The sequence below is a fragment of the Protopterus annectens genome, chromosome 16.part0 (genome assembly GCF_019279795.1).
Source record: "Protopterus annectens isolate FY-2018-M chromosome 16.part0, PAN1.0, whole genome shotgun sequence".
Taxonomy (NCBI): Eukaryota; Metazoa; Chordata; order Ceratodontiformes; family Protopteridae; genus Protopterus; species Protopterus annectens.
In genome coordinates, this window is record NC_056750.1 from 449,665,167 (window position 1) to 449,681,999 (window position 16,833).

A 16,833-nucleotide genomic window follows, 5' to 3' on the forward strand; every position below is an offset into this window, starting at 1 on the left:
CAAAGAATGATAACCAGATGGTTAATCCATACCCTTTTCTCTTCCACCTCATGTTCCCAAGAGGATCCCGGATGTCCCACCCAATCGCAGGGATCAAGCAACTGTAGAAGTGAACAAGTTGCTCGCAAACAGTCATCCAAACAGTCCCCACAGACCAGGTAGGATTCGGAACTTACTCAAGATTCTTTTTAGCACCAAAACGTACAGGGGACTGCAGGCCCATCTTGGACCTCAGAAAATTAAACTACTCCGTAAAGTACAGGTTCCGGATGGTGACACTGCAGTCTATACTCCCTCTAATAGGGAAAGACACTTGGATGTGCTCAATAGACATTCAAGATGAGTACTACCACATAAAAATAGACAGTGTCGAGGAGTCGTCTATGCTTCCAGCTGGGAGCCAGTTGCAACCAGTTTCGTGCTCTGCCCTTTGGTCTCACCACAGCCCCCAGGGTGTTCACAAAGTGTATGGCAGGTAGTGACAGCTCACCTGAGATGTCTAGGATTCCAAGTGTTTTGGTATCTGGATGACTGGCTCCTGACCGCCTCCACCAGGCATCTACTTCAGACCAGAGACTCCACTATCCAACTTTGTGCCCAGTTGGGGATTACTATAATTTGGAAAAGTCTGCCTTATTGCCCTCTCAATTTGTGACTTATAGGTGCAGAAATAGTCGCCATGTTGGCTTAACTTCCAGCAGAAAGAGCACAGAATCTCGTTAAAGTTCTTAGTCTTCTCCCCCTCTGCAAAGTCAAGGCAAAGACGGTGCTAAAACTTCTAGGGACAATGGCCTCCATATTAGTCCCTCTTGCCAGACAACACATGCGGATTCTTCAAAGGCTTCTGTCATCCCAGTGGTCCTTCCAACTGCTTCTATACCACCACAATCCTGTTAACTCATTACAGCCAAGTGACGTCTCCAGGTGTTTCTGCAGTTGCCTCCTACTGATACCTCTAGGCATCAAATATTTCCTGTTTATTTGCATTAATAATTCCAAACTATACTACATTCAAGATATCAGAATATTGTATCTTGAAGCATACATGATGGCAAACACAACTGCATTTATATATGACCTCTGTCAGAGTATTTGTTAGAAATGTAAGGTGATAACTTCATTTTTTTAAAGGTTGATGCCATACACACTGGGAGTTAAACACACTCAAAAGAGCTGTACTGGAGGGAATGAGTTGTCTTGCAAAAAGGACCTCCGTTGGTGGATCCAACCCAACCAGCTAATGACCGGCACTCTATTCCTTTCTCGCCATTCCGTTGCTACTGTAACCACGGATGCCTCACAGGGTGGGGGGCGGGGCATTGTCTAGGCAGGACTGTCCAAGGCACATGGCAAAATGACGAGGCCCACCTGCACATCAATGTCCTAGAGATGAGGGCAGTGCTTCTGGCGTTGCAAGCACTCCACTACCTTATTCCTCTTGAGAAGATAGCAGTACAATCAGACATGTCGGTAGTATGTTATCTCAACAAACAAGGCGGAACCAGATCGTACCCACTCTGAGAGGCTGTTCGTACTTGGAAATGGGCGATATCTTCCCAGTGCTTTCTAGTGGCAACGCACATCTGGACAACCAACATGATGGACAAACTCAGCTGGGCAATCTTGATGTCTCGAGTGGTGCCTGAAGCAGGAAATAGCAGAACAGATTTTCCATGGGTGGGGACGGTCATGCTGTGATCTTTTCACCAGCCTGATCAACTCCAAATGCAGCAGCTGTTTTTCCCTTACCTCCCCCCCTCCGGGGGAGTCACCAAGAGATGCACTTGTTCACAATTGGTCCCTGGGTCTCCTTTATGCTTTTCCGCCCTTTCCTCTCATATATCCAAGGTGATTCAGAAAGCGAAACTGTTGGGAAGCAAATTGATCCTCATCACTCCTTACTGGCCTAGTCAGGTTTGGTTCCCCTTTCTCGGGCCTCATTTACTAGATGACCCATATACTCGGGACCCAGTGCCAGGTCTATTGACACACTTGTCGGGCTCTCTTCGTCCCAACCTCCACACCCTCAATTTGACAGCTTGGCTGCTCCAGTTCCATCCCTAGTCAGGCTTCATGATTTCTCACCCGCTGTGAACCACATTCTTACATCTTCTCACAAACCCTCCACTAGAAAGTTTATACACCAGCAAATGGAGAAGGTTTTCTATCTGGTCTGAGGAAAAGAATGTTGACCCGTATACCACATCCATTCCAGTAGTATTGGAATTCTTGTCTGAACTTTTTCACCAGGGTTCTGTTCCTGCCACAGTTGGGGTTCAGTTGGCAGTAATATCAAATTTTCATTTGGGTCAACATGAATCCAGTCTGACGTCACACATATTGTGTAAGACCTTCCTTAAAGGTGCTACTTTAAGACGTCCCTTTAAGGAACTGGTAGCTTCATGGGATCTAAACTTCATTCCGTCTATATTAATGTCTCCACCCTTTGAACCAGCTCATTCGTGTTTGTTGAAGTTTGTCTTGGAAGACTTTCTGGTTGCAGTCCCATCTGCTAGATGAGTATCAGTTACAAGCAGTCTGTCAAGCCGCCTTATTTGATTTTTCACAAAGGTAGAGTATCTCTTCGTACTAATCCATCCTTTGTCCCCATGGTATACTCGCAGAACAACTTGAACCCAACTATAGAGCTTCCGGTGTTTAATCATTCCAACGCAGCAGAATACAGATTCCATCAGTTGGATGTTCACAGACATTTACGGTTCTGTCTACACCAGAACAAGGAATTCAGGAAGTCAGACCAATTATTTGGTTCCTTCTACTCCAGATTAGGTCTCCTGGTTTCCAAAGTGACCCTTTCGAATTGGATCTCCTGTTGTATATCCTACATCTATTCTTCCGATGGTAAGCCTTTACCATTCAACATTAAGGCTCATTCTACAAGATCCCAGTCTACTTCTGCAGCCTTTCAAGCCAGGGTTCCGGTTGATTGTGCAGCAGCAGCATGGACTACCCCTCACACCTTTATTCATTACAAATTGGATTTGACCTTTAGGGATAGAGCCTCCTTTGGTTCCACGGTATTCAGGAGTATTTTTTCAGAGCCACCCAAGAATAAGGTGCATGTAAGAATGAAGGCGAGATAGGACTACAGAACATAAAGAAGTTATGTACTCACCAATAACGTTCCATGTTTGTAGTCCATCTCGAACCCACCCTCTTACCCCCTTCCTGGAAGGATCTGGAGACGGAAAAAAAAATTCTTAAGTGGAGACCTTTTATTATTCTTTCTGGATAGCTTTTTGTTCTTTCTCTGTAGTTAGCAGCAAACAAGGTCTGGGGATTATACTGGTGCACCATGGGATACCTACCTAGCCATGAGCCAGCTAGAAGACTTTGAGCTTGCTAATAGGCAGAGTCGGAGTTGAGGATCACCTCTGAACCCATATGTAAGAATGAAGGGTGAGATGGAGTACAAACCTGGAGCATTATGGAGAGTACATAACTTTTTTTAGGCGGCAATTGTTTATAAATATTACATAAGGCAGTTTGCATTGAATATATTGGTTGTTTAATTTATGGATAAAGTTATTTTTATAGATGTCCTTCATGGATGCATCTGCAGTCATAACAACTGGGTTGTCCTGTCGTCAGGCAGCCCTGCAGTCGGCCGGATTCCAAAGTCCGGGTCCGGCTTCGGCTGATGTCGCACTCCACCCGACGTCATCACTGTTGGTCTTCGGGTATAAAAGCATCAGCCGACGCCATTTTCCTCAGTCTTTCTTGCCGCGTGGAGCATTATGGAGAGTACATAACTTTTTTTAGGCGGCAATTGTTTATAAATATTACATAAGGCAGTTTGCACTGAATATATTGGTTGTTTAATTTATGGATAAAGTTATTTTTATAGTTTTCTTTATTGGGATGTGTTTTTCATCAGTGAATGGTAATTGGAATGGGGCTTATGGTATCGATTAGTACTTCTGTTTTATGAATGCATTATATGAGCCTATTAGTTGATCTATCTGCTCTAGTTTTGTGAGTTTTTTGAGATATTAAAATGGATTTTATATAGTTATTACGGGGTTGGCAGCTAAGGAGGATGTCAAGGTTTTTGACCATCTGCTGAATACTGACAGTTTAGATACAAGTATCTCCATCCTGTATCAATGTATTTGATGCCCGAGAAGGATCTTGGATCCAATGTGTGGCATCAAAAATTATTTAAGGCCTATTGCACTAATAATTTGACACCCAGGAACTTACGGATATGGTTACAACTGTATGTTAAGGCCCCGGACGAGAAATTATCGGAATGGCAAGATGCTTTACAGGGTGCTTCTGTGTTGTCAAGGTTCTTCATTCATTTTATGAACGCATAACTGCTGAATTGGTATCACAGGTTAGTCAGCTTTGTAAGAAAATCAAAACGCATGAGAATGATCCTGTATATAGGAAACAGTTTGTGCAGTTAACACAGGATTTAATTGGGATAGAGAAGTTTAAATTACCTATGCTCAAGACATTTTCCAGAGATTCTAGGGATTGACAACATGACAAGCAATTTCTCATTCAGAAAATGGTGAAATTTTCTGATAAACTCTCTCAGCCCCAGGTCAGACGGAAAAGGAAAAAAAAATTCTCAAGGGTGGGGGTGCTTTGGGGATACATCTGGTACTAACGGAGAGGATTTTTCCTCTCACTGACAGGGACACCTACTACCTCAACTTTGGCCAGAAAGAGAAATAGTTTCCCTTTAGGCGCTGTAGGAGGGGTGGGCAGGTACGCCTCAAACACAACTCCAACTCTAGAAACAGTGTTGCAATTGATGACAACACAATAGATGAATGTAATGTTAATTCCTCTTCAGTTTTATTTTTTTGTTGAAAAAGATGCATTAAATAAAGGTCTTGGTTTTGTGCCTAGTTTAGTTTTGGAGGATTTGTCCAGGATGCGCTTTCTTTTTGTAGATTAATTACAAAAAAAACCTTTAAATTTAACAATCGATTAATAGTGAATTTCAGTATTTCAGATTCAAACATTCCACATTTGTACCACCCTCCTAATAAGAATGTTTTGGTCTTTCAACAACAGGTATTGAGGAATTGACATTTTATTTATGGATCCCAATTAAGGATTTTCTATACAGAAACCAGTGTTGGTGGCTCTTGGTAAAAAATAAGCAATTGGTTGTTAATTCAGCGGACAGAGGGAGCTGTAGTGGTATGGGTTTGATTCATGTATGTGGCAGAGGCCCGCAAACAACTATCAGACCAGTGTACCTATCAGAGGATTTATTTGGATCCCATGCCGTTATTTGCAATGGATATTTATCAGTTTTTAGAATTGGCCAGGGAGGAGGGCATTATTAATAAGGAAACCAAATTGCAGCTTATAGTTATGGATCCTTTGAAACAATATTTTTGCATGTTGCCCAAAACCCATAAGAATTTACATCTCCCAGGTAGACCTATAGTATTGGGTAGAGGGTCTCTTATGGGACCATTGTCCGCTTTTCTTGTGCAGTATTTGAAACCACTAATAGATTGTACGAGATCTAGAATACCGGATACCACAGTTTTTTTCAGGATACACAGTTGGAACCAGGGTGGTGTGTGTGTGTGTGTGTGTGTGTATATATATGTATGTATATATATATATGTATGTATATATATATATGTATGTATATATATATATATATGTATGTATGTATATATATATATATATATATATATATATATATATATATGTATGTATATATATATATATATATATATGTATGTATATATATATATGTATATATGTATGTGTGTGGATATAGATATAGATATAGATATATATATAGATATAGAGATATAGATATAGATAGATATACACACGTACACACCTTGGATGTCAGCCTTGTATACAAATATTCCCTGTTGGGCAGGTCTGATTGCCTTGGAATATTGGTTGAATTGGGTACCTCTATACAGCCTGAGATTTAGTACCTTCCTATTCAGTTTTATTTTTGGGAGGAATGCTATTTACAACTTCGGGATACGGCTGTGGGAGTATCTTTTGCCCCATTATTGCAGACCTGTTCTTGGGTTATGTCAAGGAACAACTTATGATCGGATGCATAACCTGTATTTGGAATCTGTGGATATTTGACACTGATATCTTGATTGTTGGTATGGCGTTCAGGGGCCAATTTAAGAGAATTTTTCATATCTTAGTGACCAAGTGGGGTATACATTTTACAGTTAATTACAACACTACACTGATTTCTTGGATGTTATTCATTTATAACAGGATGGCACCCTATTGAGTCGGGTACATGGGAAACCACCTGAAGTTACTTTGTTGCGTGCTGATAGCTGTCATCCTGGACATGTCTGGAACATCCCCAAATCTCAATTTGAGGCTTCATAGGATTTGTTCCTTTGAAGGGTTTTCTTTATAGAATCAATAGTTGATTTGGCAGGTTTTGCCATAGGGGTATAGATATCAGGACATTATTGAATCAAGTAATTTTGCTAGATATCTGGCTAGGGCAGATTTATTGAAATATAAATGAAGCTTAACTTCAAATACCCCATTATCAAAACTAAAATGTTACTACCATAACTGGTAACAAATGTTAAGACTCCTTTATTAATAAACATTGGGGATCCTTATCTCAAGATTCTTTTATAGGTTCATAGGTTCATACTAGGCTATCTGCCCAAGGGCATTTATAAGCCTAGCCCATAGTTATGTGGCTTTCGCCACCCCTTTAGTTTGAATAAAAACTATGCCTATCATTTTTCTGTGCCTCTGTCAAGCAGTGACACTGAAGTAATCCCTGGGGTATATCTGCGATCTCCCATCCATTGGTCAAGATTCCTCTTGAACAAGGCCAGCGAGGTGCTCTGCCTCACATGTACCGGGATTTTGTTCCACAGCATAGGGAGTCTCTGGGTGATGAAACTGTCCCTCCAGCACGTTCTATTTATAACAGTGTCAAGGTTTAAGTCTCCCGCCCTTGTGGTTCTGAGGGATCTAGATTTTTTGAGGTGAAGCATATTCATCAAATCTGGGTTTGACATGGCCTTTTATGTCAGGCACAGGTCACCTCTGAGCAAGCGGTATGAGACTGAATAGAGCTGGAGTTCTTTCAGTCGGGCAGCATAAGACATATTTTTGAGACCCTTTATCCTTTTGGTGAGGAACTTTTGGGGCCTTTCAAGCTGCATCAGGTGTCTGGTCAGATACATTCGAACGGGCATTGTACTCAATCATAGGTCTAATGAGTGATGAGTACAGGGGACGATGACCTCCCTTGATCTAGATGTGAATCCCTTCATGATCAGGTGGGCGATATAGAAGGTTTTCCTAACTACTTTAGCAACATGAGTGTCAAACGAAAGGCTACTGTCAACTTGGGTCCCCAGATCCCTGATGACTTTTTCTGTGCTCAGTGGATTGCCACCTATATGGTAGCTAGGGGTAACCTTGTTTTTCCCGAAGGGTATGACTATGCATTTTTTGGCGTTTAACTTCAGGCCATGGCTCTGGCACCAGTTATCCGTTTCTGTGAGGCCCTTCTGGAGGATATCTGTGTCAGATGTGTTTTCGACTATGGCGCCCAGTTTGCAGTCATCTGCAAACTGTCAGCCATAACCCTCCTGTGTTTGCTTGTACTTCAGAAAAGTAGATGCCGAACAAGAGGGATTTTGTTCCATCAAAGTGCCTTTTTTCATATAGGAGGGGTGGGACTTGAGGCAGTTGGTCGAATCATCATAAGAGATCACAATATAATGGTGAATTGCAACAAACTACCTTATATGGGGATTATTGGGGTTTCAGCCTTGCCAACACTGCAGTTTCTGGAAGTATGTAGGTACTACACAAGCATTTACTTCTCTCAATAATTTGTGGGGTTTTGATATTCGGGTATATGGGGTGGACACGGGTCATTTATTGATATGTACTTGGGCTTTTTATGTGGGGCAAACTTCTCTGCCATTTAAGTTATGTATTTCTGAACATTTAAGTGATAGATATTCCCGTCAATTTAATGCCCTTTATAAACGCACCAAAACACCCAACAGCTCAATTTAGGTTTGTTATAGATAGAATTGTTTATGAACAAGGACAAATCAGGTTGGCGTAATATTTTAGATGAAGAAAAAAGTGGATTGTTTTATTGGGAGCACTTTTCACACCGGGGCTTAATGAGCATTTGTAATTGTCCAATGGGATGTATCTAGATGGTATTTAAATAATGGGTGAAGACATGGATGGCTGTTGCACTGACAAAGGCTTGGTAACTGAAACAGGTGTGTATTTTGGAATGTTTATAATGAATTGCTGACAATAAGTGCTGGCCTGTGTTTTCTGCAGTTTTTGGAAGTCTTGGCCATGCACTAGTTCTTTACTTGCGTGGAGTGGGACTTGTACCAAGTTAATAGCCATTTTAGTTGCTATTTGGATCCCCTAGTCGTCACCTTGTGTGTTTTGATGATCTCCATCCACATGCTAATGTCAGATTCCTTGTGCATTGGGCAGGTATAGTTGAATAACATTCTGAATGCTTTGCATTTGTTTCATGTCTGCTTGGTAGATGTTGAGTGAACTGAGGAGAGCAGCTAGGGGCACTGTCCTAGTTCTGGACCGTCCTCACAAATCAACTAAAATGGCGAAATAAGCCTGTGTGGAAACGGGATTGTGTGAAGTGGGTTTGTATTGTGGAAGAGTGTTCCTAATTTTCAGATTTAGTGAATCGTGTGCATTTATTTTTATGTACATGTGTAGAAGCTTTACACTGGCTTTGTGTATATGTAGCATAAAGTGTGTATTTTTGTCCTGTTTTGAGACTAGCCACTGCTGTTGAATGTAGTTTCATCCTTCATGTTCTAGTCGCTGTCAGAGTACTGCAGTCATATAATGTTTAAAAATAGTTATGATTTTATTTATTAAATGTCTAACAGTCAACACAGTTTAATAAGGCAACATAAGAACAAATGTAGTTAGATATGCAAATTACTTCTAACTTGGTGTATTTAGACATGATTTCACAGATGATGCAAACACACAGCCTGATTAAGTGACTTTAGTATATTCACAGAATGCAAGTTTGGAGTATAAAACCTATACAGTTTTTCATCTTTGACACAGGCTTATTTTATTACAGCATGCACTAAGGCTGTTGGCCTTTGGACAGATTTCCAAAGTTCTAGATATGGAGCCACTTCCTTACAGTAAGCCAGCTACATCCAGCACTGAGAAAGAAGGTAAGCTTTGTCTCATTGTAGAAGCCAAAATGCCTCTAAAACTAAAGCATTGAACACTGGTCCAACTACAGTTTTTAGGAGGTCGTTAATTTGAACAGTCAAAAATCAAGCATAATTAGAACTCCTAGAAAGATGAGGGTGCTACTTTTATCTTGTAGTCACTTGGGTATGGTATCAGTTAAGCTGATTGAGTTGACATTCTCTGATCCTGAACAGACTTAAGGCTACAGGTTTTGTACCTTGGAGTAAGTTAAAATGCCATATAAAGTCTCCTTGATTACTTAGCATAAATGCTCTTGCTCCTAAGAACTTGTAATGCTTTCACCAACTGAGTCCAGACATTCTACCTGCAAAGTAGAAGTAGCTAGTACAGAAGATCATTGATTTTCATCCCTATGTTAGGGTTATCTGCTTTAAGGGTAGTTTTCAGGTTTCCCTCAGCAGTAGTATGCATGTTTAGGTTGAGTGTGGTTTAGCTACTGTCTGACCAATTTATTTCCTTGAGAGGAAGGCAAACATGGGACTGTTAACTAGTCCTTACAGACTGTAAACTAGCATAAAAGCTCTGTCCTCTACTTGTGCAACAATGCGTCATGCAGATGTTCATGCAAGTTGCTGCTACAGTCATAACTTCAGAAATGTTAGTCACAGGCAAAGTCCTTGTTTGGCTAGAGATTAAGAGCTGTTCCCTTTCCTCTATGCAGACGTTTATGTCTGCAAGCCATCTCTGTGTTGCAGTGTAAAGGAGAACATAGTTTCCAGTCTCCAGTTTGTGTGGTGGTATGCAGATATTTGTTGCATTTTGTCTGGCTTAGCTGGGAGAAGTGTTCCTTTTTGAGGTGTTAATAGGGGCTGTATTCTGTTGTATGTACTTTGCTGGTTCTGGTTCAAGCTGTGCCCATTTGGATGGCTAGTGACGCTAGTAAACCGGTGAAAATGTGCAACCCAAGCGGCAGATATATTTCAAGGATTTCAAGCATGGGGATGTGTGTTTAGTGGTGAAGGTGACACTAGCCACGATGTCTCATGCAACTTTAAGTATGTGGGGCCAGAGGGTGTAAAGACAGGAAGGGAGAGACCATGCTTGTATGTTTCAATAGCAAGTGACTTGCTGTCTTAATCTGTTGCTCCTCACCCAGAAGAGGCTGCTCTGACTCCTCAAAGGAAGTCTGGCCAAACTCCTGAGGAGCCCGTGAATGCCCAGGGCATTTTTTGGACTAAGAATGCTATCAAATATTTTCATTAAGAAGGGGAAGGTGACTTACCTGTTGTGATTGAGGATGAACATGCTTTCAAATACCATAGCGCCATCAAATGCTTTGGATCCAGACCCTTGGCCTTACTCGCACCTTGCTTATGTTTCCCGTGGCATCTCCCAGCTGTTTGCAAGCATAGGATTCTTTCAGCTTTCAAGGTTGATGGTCAGACCGCACAGTCTGCATCTGGTGAATGACCTGTAAAACATATCTGGGAGATTTTGCCAGTTTTGACTGAAGACATGGAAATATTCCACTCAGTAGTGCTAATAATTTAGACTGCTGCTCATAAATATCCTCTACATTGTGACATCAGTGGTGTTCATCTTAGATGTTTATATTGATGACTGCTGCAGCAGCCTTAGCTGTATAGGTTATATCCTGCCAGGGATAAAACATCGGCCAGCTTCCAAAGCTTTAGGGCACATTCCAAACAGTCCATCAGCTAACTTGTGCTGAACTACCTAAAATGAATGTTTGAGTGCAAAGCCATTAAGAGCTTTCCTGCTTCTGAAGAGAGCACTCCTCTCCAGGCTTTTAAGGGTCTAGTGTCAGCTTGTGCTGTTGCTTTGCTGGGCAGACAGTTTCTTTGGGGACCTGCCCAGTTTTTTTTCCAGCTTGAGCTTTCTGACTTTAGCTTCTTTCGTTTGCTGTGCTTCAAGTTAGCACTGAGTTCCGTTTGGTCTTAAGCTTCTCCTAGTTAGTGGGTGTAAGTCTGCTTTTTTTTTCTCCTACTTGGTATTCTTTAAATGTCCTCCTATTCTCTTATTGCATTATTCTCACATGTGGGATCCTCCGCCTGAGACTACCAGAATGTCCTGCTTCTATGTCAAAACTTAAGTCTGGTTGCTGTCAGATGCGTGGGACATCACCCGCAGGGCCGTAAACCATGGGCTGTAAATGTGATGTCTGCATGCACAGACCTCAGAACTTCTCTGCTGCAGTTGAACGTCAGCTTGGTCGCTCAGTGCTTTAGAAGATATCTTCAGATAAGTACCCCGTTGGGAATTTTCTTTATTTTGTTTAGGCTTACGTTGCTGCTGTTCCTTTCTTTAGCCGATGTTATCTAGGAAGGGAAAATGTAAGTGTGGTAGCCAGATTCCGCACAAGGAATTCTCATGAGCTTTTTGTTTAGACCATTCCCATGACCATACAACCTATAGAATTTGTCAGTCGTTTGTCCCCAAAACCCTATAGTCTAGCAGCCCTCAAATTATTAGTGGAAAACCATCTCAAACGTTTAGCCCTAGGCATGGAAACTAAACCTGCCATCTAGGTGGAGCCGCCTGAAAGAGCCGAAGTTTCAAGGTCTACTGCTTCTGTCCCTCCAGACGTCCTGCCAGTGTAGGGGCTCAGGGATGTCTGGACGAAGTGGGGACTTCGGCAGGTACCGTGTTGGAAGCTACTCTAGAATCTCCAGTCGACACACCCCCAGAAGATACTGGGATGTCTGCTGCTGCTGATGTCGAGATGGAACCCGGCTTGACTGCACGGCTGCTTTCAGTTCCAGACCAGGGCTGCTGTCCTGTGGGCTAGACACCCGATCCTAGGCCTACTCCTCTAACCATCTTTAAAGACACTTCTGAAGCGGAAACCAGACGAAACACTTACCAGACCAGCCAGACTGGCAAACTTTTCCCAGTCCCTGGTTCATGTTTTTAATGGCTTTCAGGCCCACAGCTTCTTACCCCAGCCCTTCCTACCCTTAGTCCAAGGCCAGCTTTGGAAGATTCTCTGCCCACAGGGAGTGAGTTTACTGCTTGGAGCCTAACCGTTTGGAAGCCCCTTGTGAAATCTGTAGAGCTTTCCATCCTCTGACTCTGGCATATGGGAGGAGCAAACTGGTGTTAAAAGGTTTTCTCCCTCCACCTCAGGAATCCCTTCTAATTCAGGGGCTCGACCCCCTCCTAAAAAGTCCAGGGAGTCCCAGAAGACTACCTCCCATGTGTTCCTCTAGACTGCTGAGAAAAAAGGCAAAAATCTTGTCTGCTCCAAGCTCTGTTGCCACAACTTCTCCTCCACTCCAGTCGTCATCTGTTCCTGGGCCGAATGTTGCTTCTATGGTGGTGTCTCCTACGGTTTCAGTGCCTGGGTCAGTGCTGACAGAACGTATGCGGAGATCTCCGTTCCATTCCCCCTAGAGATCCTCCAGACCTCCACCCACAACTTCTGGGTCTCCCCGAAGTTTAACTTCCAAGGATACTGGCAAGCTGAGGCAATTTCTTGAGGGACAGATCCAGATGGCGTTTGTCAGCTTCACCCACATCTGTCTATGATTTCCCTGTTCCACCTTATGACTCCTTCTCTGATCTGACCTTTGGTTTTGGAGTAGTCCATTTATTTTGGATGTCCTATTCTCATGTTGCAGTATTCCAAACAGTTGGGTTATCCGCTTCTAGCTACCCAAATGTCTGGCCAGTATACAAAAGCTTCTTGTCACTGCTACGTACATGGGACATCACTGCCAGAGGTGTGTGCCATAAAAGTGACGTCTGCACATACCTTGCAGCCAGTTTTCTGTTTCACTGTACGCCTTTTTAGCTTCCTATCATCCAGGAAAGGAAAATGCAGGTGTAGACATCCGATCCTCCATAAGGATGCCCACGAGCTTTGCCTTTTCTGCTTGAGGCCTAGACATAATCATCAAACATAAGCAAGCTGTCAGGCCTTCGTACCCAAGACACTCGGCAGTAGTCTGCACGCCCTTGATATTTACTTAGAAAAAAGTGTTAAACACTTGGCACTAGCAATGGAGGGGCCATCTGGTTAGACTATAGAGGTACATAAGATCAGTTTCCAGGCCTAAACCTGCTGTTGCACCTCCTTCACCTGACGTCCCACCTGTGGCCGACTACGTTTGCTTGGAGGAACGTTTGGAATCTGCCAAAATAGATATAGCAGGTACCGTTCTGGAGGCTGCAGAACTTGTGGCAGAAAGCACATCCCTGGAGGTCTTGCAGATGTCAGCCGCCACCGAGGGGGAACCTAGGCTCGTTGGGGCCATCCAGGCAGGCTCTTCCACTGCTTCTGAGGAAACTGAATCTGGGCCCGCCTTAGCCCCTACGCATTCTAGGCCTTCCCTGAAAAGGGATCAAAAGACTAAACAACTTCCCCTCTGGCAGAAAGCCAGCTGAACTTGCAAACCTTTTCCCAGAGCCTATTAAATGCTTTTATGGCCCTAAGGCCTGCTGTGCCTTCATTACCCCCCCTCACCTTTCCTTAGTCTCAGGTTGATGAAACTCTCCAACCTGAAAATGAGGATTCCTCCGACTCCTCTTCAGAGGATTCTCTGTGTCCCAGATGCCCTTCCCTCTTGGGTATGCTTCCCCAGAGGAGGACTCTGCTGAGACAGACTCCCCAGGAGAGGACCTCGCCTTTGACACAGTCTCAAAAATGAGAGAATATTTTAAATGCTATTCCTCTGAAATGTTGGAGGTTCAAAAAAGATACTATGAGCTCTTGCAGATGCACACTCCTGCTCCTTCTGCCTTTCCTCCAGTTTTACCAGCCACCTTGAATACTTTCAATGCAGCCTCTTTGAATCCAGATTCCCAGCCACCTGCCCCTCGAAGCGTGACAGATTCTGTAAAGTTCTTGAAGGGGCTAAATTCCTGATTAAATGCCCTGCTGCAGACCTTGGCAGTATCTCAATCTCTGCAGATAAACTATCCAGACTGCTTCCCTCCACCGCTATCCTTCCCACAGACCGACAGTAAGACAATGGAGCACATTGGCAACAAAGTTTGCACTTCTGCAACCTTTGCCTTTAGGATAGTAAATTACCAGACACATGTCAAAGTATGCCCTGGCCTTTTTGCCTCAGGTCAATAAGCTTTCGATAGATGTCCCTGACTTGCCTGCCAAGGCTCAAATATCTCCTCATTTTCTTAAGTCACAAGACATTCAGTTAGATGCAGCTGTGATGCTGCAGAAGCCTCTGCCTCAGTCCTTGGAAGATGCTCATGGTTAAGACTACAATGCTTCCTGATATTGGGGTCAAACTGGACGATCCCCTTGATAATTTTGCCCTTTTTTTGAGGTAAAGTGACAGAGGCATTCAAGACCCTTCAACAAAATAGGAAAACTCCAAGACCTCAGACACTAGTCTCCCCTGTCCCCAAATTTCATAGGAACTACCTCACCAAAACCGAGCATTAGAAAACATTGTGGTCCAACTCCCCCATTCTAGGAGCAGAAAAGAGCACCAGGAAGCAACAGAATCCTTCTAGGTCCGCTTAGAATCCTGCCCAGAAACCTCAAGTTTCGAGACAGAGCAGGTAGTCTGTGACTAACCTGCCTTTGATATCCATATCTCCAAACTCTATTCCCCTGTCCCTAAGATATTCTCATTGTCTCCTAATTTGGTGAAGCATTATCTCAGACAAGTGTGTTGTCCATTTTAGAAAAGGGTTATTTCATGTCCTGGATCATCCCTTCTACTTGACGAGGCATCCCACAGCCACCCAAAGACCAGCTCTCCCGGTTTCAGCCAGTCAGATACCATCCTTTCTCAAGGAACCGTACAACCTGTTCACCTTGGAGAACAGGGAAAGGGCTTTTACTCTAGACTCCTCGTAGTCCCAAGGAAGGATGGACCATGGAGACCTGTCCTGGACCTCTCCCACCTCAACCTTTACTAAAAGTACCTACCTTCTGTATACTTACTCTGCAGACCCTCTATCACTTGGTAATGCCCCAAGTTTTTAGCCACTGTGGACATAAAGGATGCCTACCTACACATCCCAGTTAAGGCCCAACTACAGGAAATAAATTTTTCTGTTAGTCACATTTTTGGTGCTCTGCCTTGCCCTTTGGACTGTCTACAGCATCAAGGGTAATCACCATGTGTCTGGCTCGAGTTACTGCTTATTGCAGGGTCCAAGGGTATTCAAATATTTCAGTAAGTGGATGACCTCCGGATAAAGGCAGCATGTTCCCGATCCCTACAGTACCAACTATACAAAGTTATCTCAATTCTGCAGGCATTGGGAGTCAACATCAGTCCACCCCAAAATGTGGAATTTCTAAAGCAATACCCGATGTCCTATTTCTATGTTGCAGTATTCCTCAAATGGTTTACCCTTTTCACGTGCGTCCAGCCCGTATTCCAAAGTTTCAGTCCCGGATGTCTAACATGGCTGACAGGAACATGGGCCATAAAACTGATGTCCGCATGCGCCAGCCGTCAGAACTCTTCAGCCGCCAGTTGTACGCTAGGTGTTCCTGCTTACTGCTGATGGCTGAAAATCAGGCAAGCACCCTGTTGCAGAACCTTTCAGTCCTCCTTACTTTAACGTTTGTTCATGTTATCCAGAAGGGGCAAGTGTGGCTGGCATATTCCCCACAAAGACTCACTATCATTGCCTTTTTTGCTTAGGGCAGATTTCATGGTAGTGTTCCTATCGGTAAAGCATTCATCCCTAAAATCCTAAGTCCCAGCTTGCAGGCCGTGAAGCTTTACCTCGAGAACCAACGTCTTAACCAACTTGCGCTAAGGATGGAAGGTGCTTCTGATGCCCTGACAGAACCGCCTAAGAAAAGGCCCAAAACCACACGGCCTTCTCTTTCAGCTGCACCTGTACCTTCCATACCTCCGCTTGTGGCCGACATCGGCCTGGTGTAGGAATCTGCTCCTGCCAGCCAGGATAACGCGGATACCCATGAGGCCGCACAATCCCGAGCAGACAGTAGTCCTTAAAGACTTTACTGAAGCCTGCTTCAGACGTCGAGGTGGAATCTAACTTTTTTGCGAGTTCGTCAGAACACACCAACCCTATCTCTGTCTCAGGCCCGCAGTCCTCTCCAGTTTGGATGCCTGCGAGGCCTTCAAAGAAAAAAAAATAACCAAGCACCTTTCTCTTCCACTTAAAGCATCCCAGATTGGCAAGCTTTCAGCCAGAGCATCTTCAGTGCCTTCATGGTCTTACGGCCTACCACTGTTGGGTGCCCTGCTATAGCCCCTCCTCTCCTCAGACTTCTGCCAGTGATGAAGAGGAATTCTCTGATTCCTTCGAGGACTCCCTCTGTTACACCACCCAAATTTCTTCTCCCCTGGGGTATGGCTCCCCAGAGGAAGAGTCCATTGACCCTGACTCGCCAGTTGAAGACTACCTTTACAGAAGCCATTGAGAAAATGAGACACCACTTTCAGGTGGGAATCCTCTCATGTTCGCAGTACAAAAGAGATTTTATGACCTACAGATGGACTCTCCCAGTCCCTCTGCAGTTCCACCCATTGTGCCGGCCTTCTTGGATGCCTTCTCATTTTTATCCCTCAATCTTGACTCACAGCCCCCTGCTCCTCACAGACCAGACAGGCTGTACAAAATGCCTGAAACTGAAAAATTCCTTGTGTCCCCCCT

The 16,833-nt window shown here is 43.7% G+C and overlaps 1 protein-coding gene across 1 annotated transcript in view; it reads left to right on the forward strand.

Annotated features, from left to right (window-relative positions):
- Window positions 1-16,833, forward strand: part of LOC122790608 — a 1,229,598-nt gene that overhangs the window by 592,959 nt on the left and 619,806 nt on the right. Inside the window, exon 10 of the mRNA XM_044058134.1 lies at window positions 9,116-9,215. Within this exon, the coding sequence (XP_043914069.1) occupies window positions 9,116-9,215 (100 nt within the window). The remainder of the gene's footprint in view (window positions 1-9,115; window positions 9,216-16,833) is intronic.